The sequence below is a fragment of the Branchiostoma belcheri genome, unplaced genomic scaffold, assembly GCF_001625305.1.
Source record: "Branchiostoma belcheri isolate BF01 breed outbred unplaced genomic scaffold, Haploidv18h27 scaffold158, whole genome shotgun sequence".
In the NCBI taxonomy this organism is placed as follows: Eukaryota; Metazoa; Chordata; class Leptocardii; order Amphioxiformes; family Branchiostomatidae; genus Branchiostoma; species Branchiostoma belcheri.
The window spans coordinates 422766-442588 of record NW_017803024.1 but is presented as its reverse complement, the minus strand read 5'-3'; the positions used below and the strand labels follow the sequence as shown (position 1 = coordinate 442588).

The 19823-nt window shown below is 42.8% G+C and overlaps 2 protein-coding genes across 3 annotated transcripts; one reads left to right on the top strand and one right to left on the bottom strand.

The window, feature by feature from the left end:
* Window positions 1–17: 17 nt before the first annotated feature.
* Window positions 18–10628, top strand: LOC109465799 (mRNA-capping enzyme-like). 2 transcript variants are annotated; one of them, XM_019763241.1, is made up of 17 exons: window positions 18–158; window positions 664–777; window positions 1177–1286; window positions 1695–1801; window positions 2262–2350; window positions 2734–2809; window positions 3266–3500; window positions 3901–4001; window positions 4458–4559; window positions 5113–5248; window positions 5670–5741; window positions 6068–6232; window positions 6626–6703; window positions 7142–7242; window positions 7568–7634; window positions 8784–8913; window positions 9564–10628. In XM_019763241.1, exons 2-17 carry the CDS (start codon window positions 723–725, stop codon window positions 9782–9784), a joined length of 1845 nt encoding a protein of 614 aa, XP_019618800.1. In that variant the 5' UTR covers window positions 18–158; window positions 664–722; the 3' UTR covers window positions 9785–10628. The 2 variants fall into 2 exon arrangements, with proteins under 2 accessions (XP_019618800.1, XP_019618801.1); XM_019763242.1 differs by having other exon boundaries at window positions 19–129.
* A 738-nt stretch (window positions 10629–11366) lies between these two features.
* On the bottom strand, window positions 11367–17875 carry LOC109465798 (patched domain-containing protein 1-like). The gene is made up of 7 exons (XM_019763240.1): window positions 17645–17875; window positions 17216–17322; window positions 17010–17143; window positions 16489–16741; window positions 15710–15909; window positions 13500–13633; window positions 11367–12386 (listed from the first exon to the last, which is right to left on the bottom strand). Exons 1-7 carry the CDS (start codon window positions 17873–17875, stop codon window positions 11367–11369), a joined length of 2079 nt encoding a protein of 692 aa, XP_019618799.1.
* Window positions 17876–19823: the final 1948 nt, after the last annotated feature.

Genomic DNA, 19823 nt, shown 5'->3' with positions numbered 1-19823 from the left:
GCTGGAAGGTCAAAGTTCGCCTAAACTGTCATGGCGGCGGGTCGGTTGGAAATTTTACTCAGAACGACGTAAAAACGAGAAATAACGTCAAAATCAAGGTCAAACAGCTTTTAAACGGGTGCTAAGCAGGTACATAAGCTCTTATACAACTCATCAAGGTAAGAAATAGCGTATAAATCGAAGGAATCGTGAGATTTTATTATGTTTTTGCATATGGTATGTTGGAAAAACAAGCTTGACACAAAAATAACATGTTATTTTCAAAATGCAGTCGTGTGAATGAAAAACAGTAGTTTTCACGTAATTTTTACTCAGAACAGATTTTTAAACGTACGTGCTTCTTTCTGTTGAGGTTTTCTGTGACAGTTTTTGATCACGTATAAGTTGTATAACATTTTGTAATCTTTTGTATTTATCTGTGAGACAAAGAGGGAGGGGGGCAGAATAAATAACTGGACATGTTTTACACACATTTCATAAGATAATGTGATTGTATATCACTCTTAAGTTCTTAAACCTTGTTCACTGTAACATTATAACTGGTTTGGGATCACTTACTAGTACATGTACATGTATGTCTTGTTCACTTTCCACCATGTATTGTTGTAGCAATTTAAATAAAAGAAGCTGAAGGAACTGGTTTTGTTTGTTTGTTTTACTTAGTTCTTCGACCGATAGAAAAGTTGTCAGTGAGGGGTGCACAGAAGGCTGTGTACGACAAGATGGCGGTCCCACCGCGGTGGCTGAACTGTCCACGGAAGGGACAACTTGTCGCAGGTATGTGTGGGACAGACAAGTGTAGCAGCATTTGGGATGTACAAGAGATTGGCACTGCCCTATACATTGATAGCCCGTATACGTATAACCGCCCTTCAGTGTAACACAGATTAGTAGGCATGCGGCCCGGCGGCAGCTGGCTACATTACACCTAACAACTTGTTACACCTAACCCTTGAGCATCTAACAGTACTCTCGTAAAGATTGTTTAAAGCTATCTAATGACAATGCCCCTACTGTACTTGGTGACAGCTAGCTCCACTCTGCGGTAGTTCTAGAAAACAATTCTTGAACACCTCAATCCTTGGTTGATAATTCTGGTACTTGAAGGCATGGCTATTTCTTGTTCTATTCTGAGCTGGTAGCCTGACTTTGTAGCATACATTTTTATTTCTACAGAGAAGTTCCTGCCGTTTAAGACCCCGCTGGGCCCACGTTATGATGACCAGGTTCCAGAAGAGAACAGGTTCCAGTGGCCAATGTTATTTTCTTATGTCAACGGAACCGGGGTGAGATGTCTTCTCTTTCTCTCAAGTCCCTTCTAAACATCCACATCACCTGAGCTGTGTACTGAGACAAGTCTTAATTAGGTCCAGGTACATGTGGGTCTAGGTCCAGGTCTGGACTTGTACCTATGCCATATATACGAATGCAAGTTTGACCAACGGTTCGGTTCTGGATGTCTGTCACAACAAAGTGTGACATTGGCAATGAATATATGAGAGAGGGACTGCACATGTCTTTCAAATATTTGCATTTTTATGTTTTTATTTGCATTTATACTTCTTTACATAGATTAGTGCTATGGCAGAAGAAGGATCTGTGCTGGTTGATAAGTTAACACATATATACTTATTAGTTAATATATAGATACTAGGTAGATATTACTTATTTGTTGATAATATGTTAACCCACAGATGAAGATGGGCCTGGTTATTGATCTGACCAACACAAACAGATTCTACAACAAAGAGAAGGAAGTGGAGAAAAATGGAGTCAAACACGTTAAACTACAGTGTAGGGGGTGAGTATGTGTTTGTTTGTTTCTTTTTGAAAACAACTGACCAGGTACAGTGCTCTCCAACTATTTTTATCACTGGCATTGGCATAAACCTAGGATGTGCATAAAATTCTGAAAACCCAAACCAGTTGCCATTCACTCCTAGGTTTATGCCAATGTCAGTGATGCAAATAGTTGGAGAGCACTGTATATGTAACAGTTTAAAAGTTACATACTTTAAATTTGCATCTTTAGTTCAACTGAAATGTGCATTTATTCCGTATACACCAGTGAGTAAAAGCTATAGTAACATGCTTTTGCTAGTTGACATACAATAATGACTATAATCTGGGTTGATAAGGATGATAAATCTGTTCATCACACTTTCCTATTCCTTTTTTTTAGCTCTGGCTGCTCTTTTTCATGTCATCATGTTCCTTTTCCATAAAGGGTTGTATTCTTTGTCCCCTTCTCCACTCCCCAGCCATGGAGAAACCCCGAATGAAGAACAGACGTCAGCGTTTGTGAATCTCTGTGCAAACTGGATAGCCCGGAACCCTACTGATCTTATAGGTGAAGACTCGCTTATAATTACCTTCGCCAAGAAGGTTATGTTTTTGGTGGTGTTTGTGTGTGTGTGTCTGTAAGCACGATAACTCAAGAAGGCAAGAATTGGATTGTCATAAAACTTAGTAGGTGGGTAGGTTTTTATGAGACCTTTTTGGCCCCCTGGTGGCTTGTTATGATACTGCAGCGGAACTTCCGGTTTTGATATCTCATCATCTCACAAGCTAGGGTCATGAAATTTTGGATGGTAGGTATCTCTTGTTATTATCTGTATTCATGTCTACAGGAATTATTCTGTAGGGATAATTTATATCTACATATATGAGATATCCAGGAACCCTGCATTCTCTAGTAATATATATAAAGTGTTCTCCTCCCCCTGCCCACAGGTGTCCACTGTACCCATGGGTTTAACAGGACAGGTTTCCTCATCGTGGCCTACCTGGTCGAGAAACACTCTTGGAGGTGAGTAAGCTGTTCTATACACAGGGATTCAAATTTGGGTGCACTAAATTGCATCCAGTATTTCAAGCCCTGATACAATTTTTTTATACAATATCCAATTATAGACCTGTTTACCTTTTAGGGATTGCAAGAACTGCTTACGTCACAGGGGGGACATTTCGAATAGAACGCCATTCTAAGCAGTAAGCAGTTCATGCGATCAGTGAAAGGTAAACTGGTCTATTTCTTTGCACTTCTGATGACAATTCACTACTAAGTATCTGATACCAGCCCAGAAAAGAACAAGAAACAGTCATGCCTTCAAATATCAGAGTTATCAACCAAGAATTGAGGTGTTCAAAAACTCGTATTTCCCCAGAACTATCGTAGACTGAAACTCGTTGCTGGCCAAGCACAGTTGGGGCATCATCACTAGAAAGCTTTAAACTTAGAACTTTTTGTCATAATCTACCACAGTGTTGAAGCTGCAGTCCAGGCGTTCACAGTCGCTCGGCCCCCTGGGATGTACAAAGGTCACTACCTGGAGGAGTTGTTCCGTCGCTATGGCGACCCCGATGACACGCCCCCGGCCCCGCCACTCCCTGATTGGTGCACGGAGTCAGATGACCTGGACGATGACGGCAACCCCGCCCAGCAGCCGGCCAATGGGATGAAAGGAGGAGGTCGGAGGGCAGGGGGCACGACCTATAAGGTTTAGTTTTTTTAGTTTATTTTATGAAGATTTACCACATTTGCAGAAGGGTTGACATAATTTAACAGGTGACTATCACCTCTTCAAGATGTCAAACCTGAGACCAGACTGTAAGGTTTTAACCACTACGCCACACGACCCCACATGTGAAAGACATCTTATCTAGCTTTGTATTTGTTTTTGTTAATCTATTTGTATGTTCATTTATTTGTATCAGTCTTGTTTGGACCCTCAGGTTATAATTAGTGTCAGTATAAAGTTTAATTGTTGGTGTTCCATTACTGTTAATGATAATTATTTCTGAATGTTAGTAAGTTTGTCTGTTTCCTTAGTTGCTTTGGTCCTAGGTTGATATTGTATGAACAAGGTAATATTTGGTGTTTATTGTGTGTTTCCGTAGCCCTTTATGGACGGGCTGGTTCCAGGAGTTGACACGGTGATGGACCAACCGAGACTCAGAAACGTGCAGCAGAAAGTCCAGCACATGTGCGGATGGAGAGGGTGAGACGATACTTCTGTTGTACATGTGTGCTACAGCTGTGCTACTTCTGTGCTACATATGTGCTACTTCTTCGCTACATCTGTGCTACATGCATGCTAAATGTGTGCTATACCTTTGCTACATGTGTGCTATATTTGTGCTAATGTGTGCTACTTCTGTGCTATTCCAATGCTACATATAATTTGTTGTGTTCTAAGCTCCAGTTTTGGATGAGAAACAATAATCCAACCCTTTGTAACATTTATGTAGTCATGTGTATGTTTTGTAAGTTACATAATATGTGTTCTACATGTATGTGTGTTCTGTACTTAAATGTGTATACTTTAGTTAATACATTGCATGTTTGTTACATGTTTGTTCTGTAGTTACATGTGTGTTCTATGTTAACTTTGTCCTATACAATGTCAATGACATACATATTGTGTGTTCTACGTAATACTATGTTCTTCTTCTAGACAAGGATTCCCGGGTGCCCAGCCTGTGTCCATGGACAGGAGGAACCTCAGTTTTCTGGCACAGAAGCCGTATAAGGTCAGCTGGAAGGCTGATGGGGTCAGGTAAGGTCACCTGCACGTAAGCATGTCTTTTAGTTATTCATTTATTTCAACACCAAAAAGCAAACGTTGCAGCAGGGATGAGAATCCCTGAGTTGGAAGAGTTTGCGTACAGAAAAAAAAGTTACAATAAGCAGGACAGGCGATATATACAATCCCTCATATACACTATAATACATAAAAAATTTGTACCAAGCCAAAAAAACTATGTACAGATGAAGTTTAGGAAAGATAAAACTAGTGATGTCGGCAGAGCGTACTGCACCTGCATGAAACCTGTAATGTATTGTGCATAGCACTTACTGACAGAAGAACGTCTCATATAAGGTTGTACTCACATATATAATTATATGTAAGGTTAACACTCCGTCTGTAGTTTCCAAATGTTATGTCAGGAAAAGAATATATATTGTTTGCAACATGCAAAATTCTGATGCAACGTTGACCAAAACCATGAAAAATCTGGGTTTTCAAGTACACCTTCCCTGTAACATCCCCCTGTAGACTGACCCCCCCCCCCTGTTTCTGACCCCCCGTTTCTCTACCCCCCTTGCAGGTTGATGCTGTTAATAGATGGCCCCCAGCAGGTATATCTGGTAGACAGAGACAACACAGTGTTCCACGCACCACAGCTGACCTTCCCACGGAGAAAGGAGCCAGACAACCACATCGCTAACACTCTACTGGACGGGGTAAGTACTTGTGGCAGGTTTACTGTTATACATGTAGTAGTGCATGTTTTGAAAATAAAAATAATTTCATCCGGTTGGTAAGTCATTGAGTAAAGAGACTCTGTTAACACTACCAAGTTGGCTGAATAAAAGACTTGGTTGTGTAAAAAGAGTCTCTTTAGTATAGTAGTGCATGTTCCGAAAATAATTTCATCAGGTTGGTTGACCATAGGATATTGTGATTTTTCTTATTTATACACAACCAGGAATTCTTCCTACCTTGCTTACATTTCAATGTCTATCAGACACCTACCTCAGAGCTTCTGACTAGTAGTAGTAGTCCCACCTAAATTGGCTAGGTATAGCAGTACTCCAGTCAGAAGCTCTGAGGAAGGTGTCAGAACTGAAAGGAATAACAATTTTTCCTATCATGGTTTTGCAGGAGATGATAATAGACAAAGTGGCAGGAAAGGACCGACCCAGATACCTGGCCTACGACATCATCAAATTTGAGGTAAATACTAGTACATGATTGTACTTCTTGTTCACTGCACCTTCTTGGTGTGAGTGGATCAAACCTTACTTTCTAATTTTACGTAGCTTGTGGTACTGTATAAAACTGGTGTGTCTAAAAAACAACATGTTTAGCAGGATTTACAGAAGACGTACATCAGAGTCACATCATGTGCCTGTGAAACTGGCTGCATAATAAAATTTAGATTTAGACATTGACAGGCCATTTTTCATTGACAAGTGAAACTCTACTACTTGATAACTAATGCGGAGATTACTTCCGGACATTTGGAGTCTTAAAAATCTTGTATTCTCTGCCTTCCCCAGGGCCAGCCAGTAGGGGAGTGTGATTTCTCGCGGCGGCTCCTGTGCATCCGGAAGGAGATTGAGGAGACTCGGGACAGTAAGGCTCAGGCCGGCGCGCTGGACAAGTCACGGGAACCCTTCAGCGTGCGACACAAACCCTTCTGGGACATCACCATGTCACCAAAGGTCAGGCCATAGGTTAGAGGTCATTATGCGAAAAAGGACATGTCAAAAGTCAGGTTCATGACATTGCCTTTAAAAGCTTTACATTCTCATCAAGGATTTCATTCTATAGACAAGACAATGTGCTCAAGAGAAAAACCCAATTTAATGGTGTCTTGTACATGTACATGTAGGACTGATGAGTGAACTCTCTTGTACATGTTGGAATGTGAAAAAAGTTGTTTGGGTTGTATTTCACTGAAAATGTAAGTTTGGACACTATTGAGGCATGCTATTTTTTTTACAATTAATCTAGTACTAAACTGTCAAACCATGGAGCAACAAGGTTGCACTTTTACCTAGCTACAATGTTGCATGGTGTAGCAGAATATTGATGACCTGCCCCCCCCCCTGCAGCTCCTGGATGGTAGCTTCTCGTCCCAAGTGAGTCATGAGGTGGACGGGCTCATTTTCCAGCCGGCGGGGCCCAAGGATGTGAGTTGGACTTTCTTCTTCTTAAGACGCTTATCTTCACATTCACATGCCATCTTCTGGAGTATTTTATTTCACTTCATGTGTGTGTATTTTTAGCAACTGTAGGAACATTGCAAAATACAATATACAAGTACAGACATTTATTTATACAAATATGGACATTTCTATGCCTGCCTACCTGCCTATATGCACAGGCCAGGTACTGGCCCCTTGCTTCCCTTCGTTTCTATGACATCTTATTAAATCTGGTGCCTCACTCATCCGTTTCTATCTGGTGCCTCACTCTACAAAATATGATATACATGTAGTATATACATTGTACTTACTGTATCAACTATAATCAGGTTTAGGAAGAGACCTGGATCTGGACTTGACCTGACCCAACCCTATTGCACATACTGTCTATCTAACCGTGTCTTTCCTGTTCTATCTGTGTAGAAATACGTGGGCGGTAGGTGTGACGACATCCTAAAATGGAAACCTCCGACGCTGAACACCATCGACTTTAAGCTGCAGATCAGGAAGGAAGGCGGGGAGGGGTGAGTTGTTTGTGATTATAGTGTGTTGTAGTGCTGTAGTTATATTGGGGAGGCAGTATTATGTGATTTCCAAATAAAAACCTACTACGTCACACACACACACACACACACACACAAACACACAGACCCCAAACCAGGCTAGGTAAGGAAGGAAGGAAGGCATGGATGGGTAAGTCTGAGTTCCAGTTTGTAGTACTGTTGTTACATGTATATTGGGGAGGCAATATTATGTGATTTCCAAAGAAAAGCTTACTACGTCAAACACACACAGAACTTTGCTATGATTGAATGTCTTCATTCAAACTGATTTTTTTTACTATTGCAGAATGCTGGTGGAGACGAAGGGGTTTTTATATGTTGGAGGTTTTGATCAACCGATCGCTCAAATGAAGGTGAGTTGGAGTTTTCAAATACAATCATGTTACAATTGACTAGAAAGGTAACATTTTCAAAGGAAAGGCATAACGTTTACCTTCACCTGGTCTATCCCAACAAATTACTTTGTTTATTCTCACTCAAACACACCGAGTCTCATAACACTGGTCAGTTTAAATTGGGAAGTTCAGTTTCCCGATTTCAAGGCGGCCATCTTGGTCATCCAATTTTCTAACTTTTTTTCTACTGAAGATAAAGTACACTTTTACATGTCATTGCAAAGAGCATGATTTCCCCTGCATCATGATGTCTTTAATTTGGTCATAACGTGTAACATTATGAAGATATTCCGTTTTGAAAGTTGCCCAGGCCAGTGGTCTATTGGCTGGACCATGTGAACAACACACAGACCACACTTGGTTATGCACAGAACACAGTGGCCTAGCAGTAGCCCACTCCAATGCAAATGAGTTATAATTGGCCTGTCCACACTGAACAAAGCACTCGCATAATGAGTTATCACACCTTGCTTGTCAGACCATGGTCAGACCACTGGCCTGCGCTGGGTTCAATGGGCCAGGTGATTAGAGGTGTGAAGTCCAGTCTGGCCAGGGCCAAGACCACAATGGCCTGGGCCAATCAACACCTTGTTGTTTATACAGCCCACCTGGCCTAAATTATAGCCCATACATGGTTTTCCCTCAGACCAGTGGTCTAATGCATTTTCAATCAGTCATATCTAAGCCTATGAACATCACTAGCTAATAATTTTCACATGACTACTTTCGTGATGAAAAGAGCTTTCAGATGATACCACACTTATAGGCAGAAATTTGATATTTCTGAGGTTTCCCAATTGCTTCTGTTTTTCCCAATTTGAACTGACCAGTGACATATATATGGTGACGATGCAGCCCCTCTTGAACTCAATTCTGCATGGCACCAGTTACCATGGTGACAGACGTCTGGGTCTAGTCATTGACCTTACTTGTTTGGAACGGAAGAAGAAGAAGAAAAAGAACCTGCACAAAAACAATATGTTTTCTTTTGGTAAACATAGAAATAAATAAAGACATTGAAGAAGAGCAATTAATACATATTGAATAAGCATACACAGATGTACAAAATGAAGCAAAGTAAAACATCCACCTTCTCTCCTGTTGCAGGTGACCAAAGACCTGAAGAAGTATGACAGTAAGATCATTGAGTGTAAGTTTGACGGGGTGACGAAACAGTGGGTGTTCCTACGGGAGAGGACGGACAAAAGCTTCCCCAACTCCTACACAACCGCTGTTGGTAGGTATTACAAGAGTTTCCCAACTCCGACACAACTCCTACACAACTTCTACACAAATCCTACACAACTGCTGTTGGTAGGTATTAAAAGAGCTTCCCAACTCCTACACAACTTCCACACAACTCTTACACAACTCCTACACAACTGCTGTTGGTAAGACTTTCTTTCTAAAACTCCTGTAGGGAGTACTTTAAGGGCTGTTTTGTTGAAAATCGGTCTGTTTTTACAGAGATGGCCCCTCTATAAATAGTTTATTGGTCAAACATTACCTGAGTGTGCAATCGCAGCCTTTTTATAGTGCTGAATTGATGCAGGGTTTAAAATCACATAATGCAGAATGATGATACATATTTGCTCCGCATACACTTTTGTGGAACTGTCAAGGGTCTGTGCGGTTGCCATTCGGTGCCACCAGGTGATCTCAATACGACTTTCCGCAACCGAAGTTACATGTAGGTACCCATTCACACCTGGGTGGAGTGAGGAAAGTCATGTTAAGTGCCTTTTCCAAGGGCACAACATCGGGGTGCCTGTCCAGACATGTCCTGGACTGCATTTCTCTTACTTGCACCACCTTCTCTACAAATGGTATATAGAGATCTGTTTACAGAACCAGTAACCAAGGAGATGTGTTTTGTTTCCTTCCCAGCTGTGTTCGAGAGCATCCAGAACCCGGTAACCAAGGAGATTCTCTTCGAGTTCATCACGAAATCGAGGTTCCAACAGCACCCTCCTCCCCACGGCTCGGTGCACCCTCCCCCAGGGTCCTCCCACCCTCCCCAATCATCGCTGAACAGTCCCCATGGCCAGAAGAGACCGGCACAGGGAGAACACTTAATGCCGCCTCCACAGAAAATGCCCAAAAGATAAGGCTTCTCGGAGACATTTTGAAGTTTCTTATTTTCATAAAAGTTCATCTGTGTTAGTTGTAATAGTAAAACGTTGAACTTTATTCCAACACAGAGTTTACAGAGAGATCAAATCTTCAGCGACCACTGTCGCCTTCATCAGGATAATTAATGACCAATCACTTCACAATGTGATCTCGCCAGAGTAAGGTTGATCTCTCTGTAAATTTTTTCGTTGGAATAAAGTTCAACGTTTTTCAAAGTTTCTTATTTACTGTTTGTTGAGACCAGTTTGTTGCTTATTTTTGGAAAGACACTGAGAATTCTTTAGAAGATGTTACTCATTTTCTATATGTAGGTACGAACAAAATTCAAGGCACTGATGACTAGATACAGGGGGACTCTTGCGAATTGCACTGTCAAACCACATGTAAAACTTCACTGTGCATTCACCAACAAAATCTACATGTATTGTGTTGTTAAGTGTAGACTGTGTTTATATATGAACATATTTTCTGTGTCTTTCCATCATTCAAGTGAAAAGTGTTTGTTAACTTGCTGTTCCCGTTCTGTGACGGGGTTTACTTGTATAAAGACAAACATAACATCCAGGTTGCATTAAAGTTTGGAAAGCCGTTTTTCAAATTTAGAGGCCTCCCTCTTTCAATAAACCGGGAAAACTGTGATATCTAGTCATTCTGGTAGTCTATATATTAAAAACTTTTCAGTTTTGATTGACAGTTTAAGGGAAAAAATATTTTTAGCTTAGGAAAGAGAATTAAGTTGTGAATAAATACACTATGCAGACAGTCAACATATTGTTTAGTACATTTTTTATTACAGAAGTCATAAAGAGTTGGAATGGGACAGGGTTATTTCATTTTCTATTATTGCTTTGAATGGTTTCCTTTAATTCATAGATAGAGGGATCATATATGTTACAAATTTAGCTTAAGAGTTTGGGTCAGTATCATTTTTGAACCTCAATACATTATACCATTTTTATAAAGGTAAATGATTTCTTATTACAATTATTATTTTCTTCCATAGGGAAGTGTAGCAATTTCAAAACTTATTGTAATATATATAATAATTGATTCATTTTCTTAGAAAGCTAGTTACTTATTTTGACGATCCCAAAAGTGAGTGACAATAATTCAGTGGGTACATTTTGAGTTATCCACATCAAAATTTTCAATGGGCACCACAAGTAGACTTTACTTGAAATTGTTACTTTTCCTATAGTTTTTTTCTGCTTGTACAAAAAATTGGTAGTTGGGGTGTAGCTGATATTTGGTATGGTCTTCGTGTTTTGTTTTGTTTTTCGAATACACCCCTTATACAATCGAGACTTGTTTTCGCCCTTACGACTTTTTTCGGTATGCTGACACCCCTCAGACTGCCCACACTTAGTAAAGTCCTTGGTACATCTGTTATTTGAGGTGCTAGCTACTCTCCAAGCAGAGGTGGGGGGCACTTTCAATATATGTCCCTTTTTTGTCCCTACCCCTTCCAACGACAGAAAAAAACGGGGCATATTTTGAAAGCTAACGATCTTCCCCTCCAACGTCTGCTTGGAGATTAGTGCTGGCGACAGACACCCCTCAAACGGCCGATACTTGGTACGGTCCAGACGACGTCTCCTTATTTGGCGTGCTTGCAGCTGAGTCAGACAGCTCCTCTTCCTTATTTGGCCCCACGACGGTCATGATAACGGGCATAACAACCACAGCATGAAGCACCACTAGTGCGCACAGCGTAAAAACCGCTTGGAACAGGCTGTAGAATATATAGGACGGTGCTGTAGTAAACGGTAGAACTACAAACATTAGTGTAAAACACGTTTGCACAACCGGCATACTGTAATACACAAGCGTTGACTGCATACAACTAGTCCTAGTCGGGCCTTGCGCGCGCACGAACGCAAACACGATCGGGGAAGTAGCCTGGATGCAGAATCCTGCAGCGAAGACTGAATAGCCTAACGTGGCTGCGTCGAGGTTAGTACCCAGGACCGTCAGGAAGCCTATGAGGCCTGTCATAACAGACATGGTTAAGAACGCCACCCACATGCTACTACGAAAATTAGTCACTGTGAACAACGCGAAAACTAAGAAACAGAAACCGGCGATTCCAAGATTTTCCAACGCTTCGGGTAAAACTGGCGCAAACTGGTCTAGGAACATGAAAGCAGGGTTGTAGACAGTCACGTTTAGGTCGCTTTCTCTGGCAACTTTTCTTGCCGAGTTCATAACTTCGATTAACTCCTCGTAGTTTGCCGTTTTCTTGGTTTGGAGGAAAATCCTGCTTCCAATGATGCCTTTTCGGTTGTTTTTGAAGACGATGTCGTTCCTGTATCTGTAAAAAGCCGTGGTGTTGAGAAAGTGGCGTTGAAGCCTTTTCATGTACTTCTGTCGGTCGACGCGCTTTCGGCCGACGAACGTGTGCAGGTAGGCGCGGTAGTCTCGGTACCAGGCGTCTGTATCGGGTGCTGAAACGTAAGGGATAGCCTCAAAAGTCCTGGTGAGGTTTTCAAGGCCTTCCTGTACCGCAGGGTCCCAGTAGCGTAACTCTCCGCGAAAAATCACCGCAATCCGTGGCCCGAACTCTGTGAAGTAGTCCTCCTCTACACGAAAGAACTGGCTTGACTGCGACTCATAGTTGATAAGAGTTTTAGGAAGAATTCCTTCCCTAACTTGCAAACATCCAACCAAACTAACCGACAGATACGCGCAATAGAGTAGAATAATGAACGGTTTTAGGTAGATCTGTGTGATGAAGGGTGCGTAACTTTCTTTGATAAACTTCATGAACGGATGCAAAGGAGATTCCTGATCATCCGCAGCCCCTGCGCGAGTTACCACAGCTTTGGTATCCGCGGAGTTCTGCAGCCCACCTCCGCAGAGCAGATTGGCTAGCCCCGTCCTTTCTGCCTCCTCAGACTGCAACAAGATGCAGTGGAGACGTCTTGCCTCGCGTCTTCCCGTGAGAGATAAGAAGACGCCGAACATCGTAATGAAATATAAGAAGTTGAAGAGGAATAGGACGAAGCCGTACAGACAGTAGGTCCGGATGACGGGGACGGGCGTGATGGCGCCAACACCGAAAAACACCACCTGGGAACAAACAGGAAATACATTAACTTCATCTACATCTCAGTTCAGTTCAAACATTTGATGATTTACCATGTACTATCGTAAAAGTTCATCAATGTTGGTATCTCCATCTATTCAATACTGGGCCAAGCCCCATATAGGGTCTCCCGCCCAGGGTTTTGACAGATGAGGCCAGTGGGGTGAGGGTGCTCCTTAAAATGTAACCCAAAATGTAATCTAACGCCACATGGTATCAGCTACAGCACAAGTTGCCACGGTGACAGACGTCTGGTCCAGGTCATTGACTTTGTTTGTAGAAGAGGAAGAAACTGAGCAAAAACAATAGTAAACGACGTCTGGTCCGGATCATTCACTTACTAGTAATTTGTTTGGAGAAGAAGAAACTGAGCAAAAACAATGGTAAACATAAGACGGAAAGTACCGACAAAGGAGTTACAGAGAAAGACCCCACCTATATGACGTTAGTGAAAACTATGGAAACCACGGTATTTGTAATTTCCGCACCCATAGTGTAAAATAATTGCTGAATTGTTACTTGCTATATAAAAGCACGGTTTTGGATACAACAATCACTGTATCCTGAAATCTTTTATTGTTTTACTCAATAAAAAAAGACCCCACCTGGATGACGTAAGTGAAGACCATGGGAACCACGGCGCGCCGGTAGGTCTCCGACATCCGGGTCCTGACGTCATCGCGCTCGTTCGTCTGTCGCCATGACGACAGCATAGAGTACGTGTCGTGGAACGAGGACCCTGGGAACGAGATGAGATGGATCAGTAATAGCGTAGTGAAAGCTTGTTGTCTATATGCAATCAGAAATAGCACATAAAAGCTCCTAAAGACCCTGAAAATCCCCCAACCTCCCAGTTTTTGGCATGTGGAGGCTAGCAAAATACAGTGTCTAATCACCAGAGAGGGTTCAATACGCCACCCATGATTAGGTTTATGATGCATTGATGCCTGCGACTTTCTGCAGATCCTTGGGTGGCGTATTGGACCCTCCCTGACAACTGGATACTGTCTTTTGCCACCCTAGGATCTTCTTGGAGATTATGCCGACTGTACGTCGGCGAAGGTTAGACATCCAGGTAATAAAACAGTTACTCAATCAGCAGGATATGATTTTGGAAACGGTCAGACGTTTCAGGTAGCATCCACTACCTTTCGTCAGTGACACTGGAGAATTGTCGCAATCAATATATAGATCGTACTCATAAACCTGCTTTTCTGACAACTCTCCAGTGTCACAAAAAAACAACACATTTTTCATGGAGGTAATAAGGCAAACCCCAAACCTCTGCTTGGAGAGTAGCCCGGGGTTCAATCGGCCATCTGGCAGATTGGATGCCGGCTGTTCCATCAGCAAGATGGATGACCGTGTGGCCTCACAAATTACATTTCACGAAAGGGCCCTCGTGTGTATGGGGTTATTATCTTAATGCGGTTTGACCGGCCATGTGTTGTTTCGTTGGTGAAGGTTAGACATCCAGGTAATAAGATACGCCAAAAAACAGTTACTCAAGTAACAACTGGATATGATTTTGGAAACGGTCAGACGTTTCAGGTAGCATCCACTACCTTTCGTCAGTGACACTAAAGAACTGCATGAGGATTTCAGTTTATAAGCGCGAACTAGTGATCGATATGCAAATAAGTGAAGACATGAATACATCGTAAAAGTCCAGTGCTAGTATCACAAAATCGGATTTGTGTAACCCAGAGGACTATTTTTCATATTTACGTGTATGGAGTTATTATCTTAATGCGGTTTGACCGGCCATGTGTTGTTTCATTTTCGTCTCTGTTAAAGGCGTCCAATGCGATTTCAGAGCAGCAAAACTAGACATATTCTGAATAAGGCAATTTGTATGATATTGACACATACTGCTTCACATTATTGACACATTTGAGTCAGCATTTCATACTTTAGGTATTTAAAACTGCAGAAACAAGCCCCAAGATGAGTCCTTTATTTTCTGGGTGGTATCCTAAAAATTAATCAGCCCAGGTCCTTCCAGTAACCGGCTTTTGTCAGGATTTGGGGCATTTTTTGTTCCATGAATGTCGACATACATTGGGATAGTTTTTTTTTTATTCCAACATGTAATCACCAGACGTGGAGACGGCACACTCAAGTTTTTTTCAACTTAAATTAATGCCGCCACCAACACAGGGGACAAATACATGACAGGACAATACTCATTTTCACCTGAGCGAAGTGAAGAAAGTCGTGTAAAGTGCCTTTCCCAAGGGTACAAGATCGGTGGCATTTCAGGACTCGAACCCGGGACCTCTCCGAGTCGCGCACTCTGCCGCTACGCCACACGACCCCACTTGGGACAGCTTGTTTCAGCGTAGTATAAGTAGAAGCGAGCCCGGAGAAACACGCTGTGATGACCCCGCCTACCCCGAGCAGCGGGCTTGCTCAGCGTACAATCTAACCTGGCTCCCGACAGGGTGGTGGGCAATAGTTGCAGTAGAAGTTGGCCAAATAGACTGAATAGCGTATGGAGTTCAATTTGCAACCTATTAAATATGGATTTTCAATTTATTTGGTCAATTTGTACTACTATACTGTATAGTATTTTTCAGCAACCAGCCGGGAGCCTGGTAGAGGCTATATATTGACAATTCGTAAGTAAATTTCTCCCCACTTACCCAACAGTACGGGTAGGGGTACCAGGGTGGTTGTAAAGGCACCGCCACAGAGGCTGACTGAGACCTGATGGCAGCCTGACAGAGGCTAAGGACAATGCGTAATCAACGATTCTTTAACAGGGGCTGGCTCAGTCCACAATCTAACCCGACTCCCAATTGCTAACACTTACCCAGTAACAGTACGGGTAGAGGTACCAGTGTGGTAGTGAAGGCCCCGCCGCAGAGACTGATGAGGCCTGCCGAAGCGAGCCCGGAGAAACACGCGGTGACCACTCCGCCCACTCCGAGCAGCGGCTTGCTTCGCACGCAGTCGGCGGTGAAACACAGGGCGCCCGTACAGAAAACTGCCAGCAGCACGGTACCTGCAAACCTGCGACAATAAGATCAGTATTGTGAATTTGCAGTAGTACATACTATTATTAGTGACTTTTACGGCAAGCCGGCACATGCTGGCCTTTTGCGACATTTATGGGTCGGTACTGTATTGTGTTCCGTGGGGTTTCGACAGCCTGGGTGCGGTCCTCCGTAGTTACCGACGGCTCCCTATAGACACTAGCTACCATATGGACTACATGTACGTACAGCACGGTACTGGCAAACCTGGGAACATACAGTGGTAAAAAATACTTTTTTTTAGTCTTCTGCAATATTGCAGATTGTTAAAATTTTGTTCTACAATACAGACCGGAAGACCTGGAGGGCCGTATGCAGAGGCGCTACGCCCCCGGGGGGGGGGGGGGCATGCGGAGCTGAGTGAGTGATACAGAAATACAAATACGTGTGCACATTTAGTAACGAGTCCAAACCTAAAACCATGGCATATGCAAAATTGCAGTTTGGCAAACATTTTAAATGCAATTTGAAAACCACACATAAAATTACTAATATATTACAGAGTCAGTAGTAAACACAAAAGCTCCTAAAGGATATATTTTTAAAAACTGCAAACCTTGGCGAAATCCCGGCACTGTTCTCCAAGTATTCCCTCTCCAAAGTCCGAGACGTCGACACCGCAAGTCTCAAGTCCGGAGGATTGAGTCCAAGAAGTTTCTTCTCCACTTGGTCTTCCCAGAGTTTGGAGACGTGGTCGTGTAGACTGTCGTTTGTTCTGAGGTAGTAGATCAGCTGCACAGCGCCTGCTGAAGCCACGGAGGTTAGGAGATTCCGAATCGGGGCTGGTACGATCCTACCAAGAAGGTTTCCTACAATGAATGAATGAATGAATGTATGAATGAATTTTATTATTGTGTCTTGCGACATTGTCACCCAACCTACATTGGCTTATAAGACACCAGTACAGTCACATGATTGAAACATAAAAAGAAAGTAAATATAAATCCAAGTCAAATGAAAGGTTATACCGGTGACATCAAATAAAGAACTTATTACAACGTTAAAGTGGTACATAACAAAGTTGGTACAAAAGAGTCAACTCAAAAGTACATAAAGTAAATTTAGGTAAATGCATACCTACAAATAACCTCCTTCCGTCTTCAAGCAAGGTTACTGGGTAGGATAAGGAGCCTTGGCTGATGTCTAAGACATGGAGAAGGCGGCGGAAGTCTTCGCCGACGCACTCGCCGTCTTGGAACGCGCATACGTCGGCGTAAGAAAAATTCGCTCCTCCGAAAGTGACGATTTCGTCCGTGACTAGGGTGTCCACCCACCGGACCCATTGGAGATATCTCTCGGTTAGGATGTTGCCTTCTCCCGGTGAAGTCAGCACGACCCGTACGTAGTTTCCATCTCCGTGCTGAACCGGGTTCCGGTACTCCCACGGTTCCTGGAATTGATTAATTAATGAGTTACAATCAATCAAAATCTTCTTAAGTTATCGTGCTAAACTACACACACACACACACACAGAGAGAGAGAGAGAGAGAGACATACACACACACACACACACACATACATACACGCACATACGCACACACACACACACATACACACACACAGGCACACACAGGCACACAAACACACACACACTCTCTCTCTCTCTCTCACACACACACACACACACACACACACTGTCTCTCTCACAAACACACATACACAAACGCTATGGAAAACATAACCTTCTTGGATAAACAAGCAAAGAAACACACCTGCACGGGGAACAGTTCTCCCAGCGCCTCCCGCTCCTTTCTAGCCGGTGCGTTATACGGAGAAAACAGCGCATCGATGTGGGAGTCGGTTCGGACGTGGCTGAGACCTGCCCCGAGCAGTCCGCTTAAACACAGCGGTCCGACCAGGAAGAAAACCTCGTGGCGGGACACGAAACAGCCGAAAAATCCGAACCAGGTTTTGAGATTCTTCTCGATACAGTCGAATAACATGTTGTTGTATTTGTCGGTCTTCAAGCAGATCTTTGGTGGCTGTAAAAATAAAGAAAGCCATATTACACCATGGAGGTAGAAATTCAACCTCTATGTTACACGAAGAAGCGAAAAAATCCGAACCAGGTTTTTAGGTTCTTGAGCTATTGGTTAAAAACGGCTAAAAACATGTTAAAATTAGTCGCTGATCACCAAGTAGATCGTGATATTTTAGTGGCTGCAAGACAGTGTCAAATTGGCAGGGCAGTGTCCAATAGCAATACGCCACTGAAGTATAGCGAAAAATAACAGATACCGCTACAAAAATTTTGATACAAACGTCTAAAAACAAGTCAAAAATACACCATACCTTAACCCTCTCTGCTTGAATACTATATTTTGACAGCTACAACAGAAAATGTGCCTGATATGTACACTAAAATAGCACCACAGACTGGTCGACTGACGCCGACGCCACGCCCGCAAAAACCGCCAGCACATTAAAATCGATTTCTACAAATATCTTAATAAATTGTCGGCACAAGCAAGCGGCTGTCCTATACAATAAACTAATGGCTGTGGTGATAAAAAGGTAAACAGGGCTCAAAATTAACGGTATCCAAATGGCCACTGACCACTAACATTTTGGCCGGGACAACCAACTATAAAGACACGTTGGGGCATTTTTGCGACAATAGAAAAATAATCAACATCATAATGTCAGCCCTCCTTTCGTTTACCAGGCACACGTCCCGCCCTTTTGGCTCCGGAAAAGTTCCCGCAGATGTCCTGTCTACTCGGTATTGATTTAATCAAGCGCTGTGTTCGCCCTGGGACGGCGGACTGATTAAATGGACGGGAGATGGATTTTGTGTGAGCCTCTTAGGGCCAACCACGGGTCAGCGGTACATGTATCTCCGAGCAGATGTGTTTTGTGACGGCGTAACCGAAATGATTATGATAAAGATGGCGATATTCACATTATCATGAATAGCAAGATGGAAATGAATAAGCAGAAAACTGTCCCCAGTGTTGAGATATACTAATTATCCACTTCCATCAGGATCGTGTGGCGTAGCGGAAGCGTCTTCGGCTCGGAACCAAGAGGTCCCGGGTTCGAATCCCACCATGTCACCGATGTTGTGCCCTTGGGAAAGGCACGTAACACAACTTTCCTCACTTCGCTCAGGTGTAAAGGAGTATTGTCATGTCATGTATTTGTCACCTGTGTTGGTGGCGGCATTTGTACGGCGTCGATATGTTATAACGTCGCTGTTTAGGATGCTAGGCAGGGGAATATGGTTCTCAGTGTATTATAACTTAAGAAAGAGTACCAGCGAGAAATGAAAACTAATCAACTGCAAACAGGATTCACTATTCCAAGTTAATACAGTTTTATTAAAAAAATTGCAAACGACACAAACATATGACATTACATGCGAGATTGATCTTCCCTCTTTTTTAAGCAAGAATAATGGTACTAGTCATGAATTTCATTCTGCCTTAGGGCGTGTCTTCCTTGCACAAAAATCAGTGCATTTAAAAACGACCATTAACAATGTTTATAAGGACATGTGTAATTCAAAGAAACCCTGCAGTACACTAATATATGCTTTTGACTATATATGTAAAAACTATTCAATATCACATTAGTAGGTACTCATTTCGGACTCGGACTGTTACCAAGTCAGACCATCGCAAATATCTGGTCAACTCGGCCCACCGTCCTGGTCAACTTGATCCACTACCCTGGTCAACTCGATCAACTCGGTCCACTACCCTGGTCAACTCGGTCCACTACCCCTGGTCAACTCGGTCAACTCGGTCACTACCCTGGTCAACTCGGTCAACTCGGTCCACTACCCTGGTCAACTCGGTCCACTACCCTGGTCAACTCGATCCACTACCCTGGTCAACTCGGTCAACTCGATCCACTACCCTGGTCAACTCGGTCAACTCGGTCCACTAC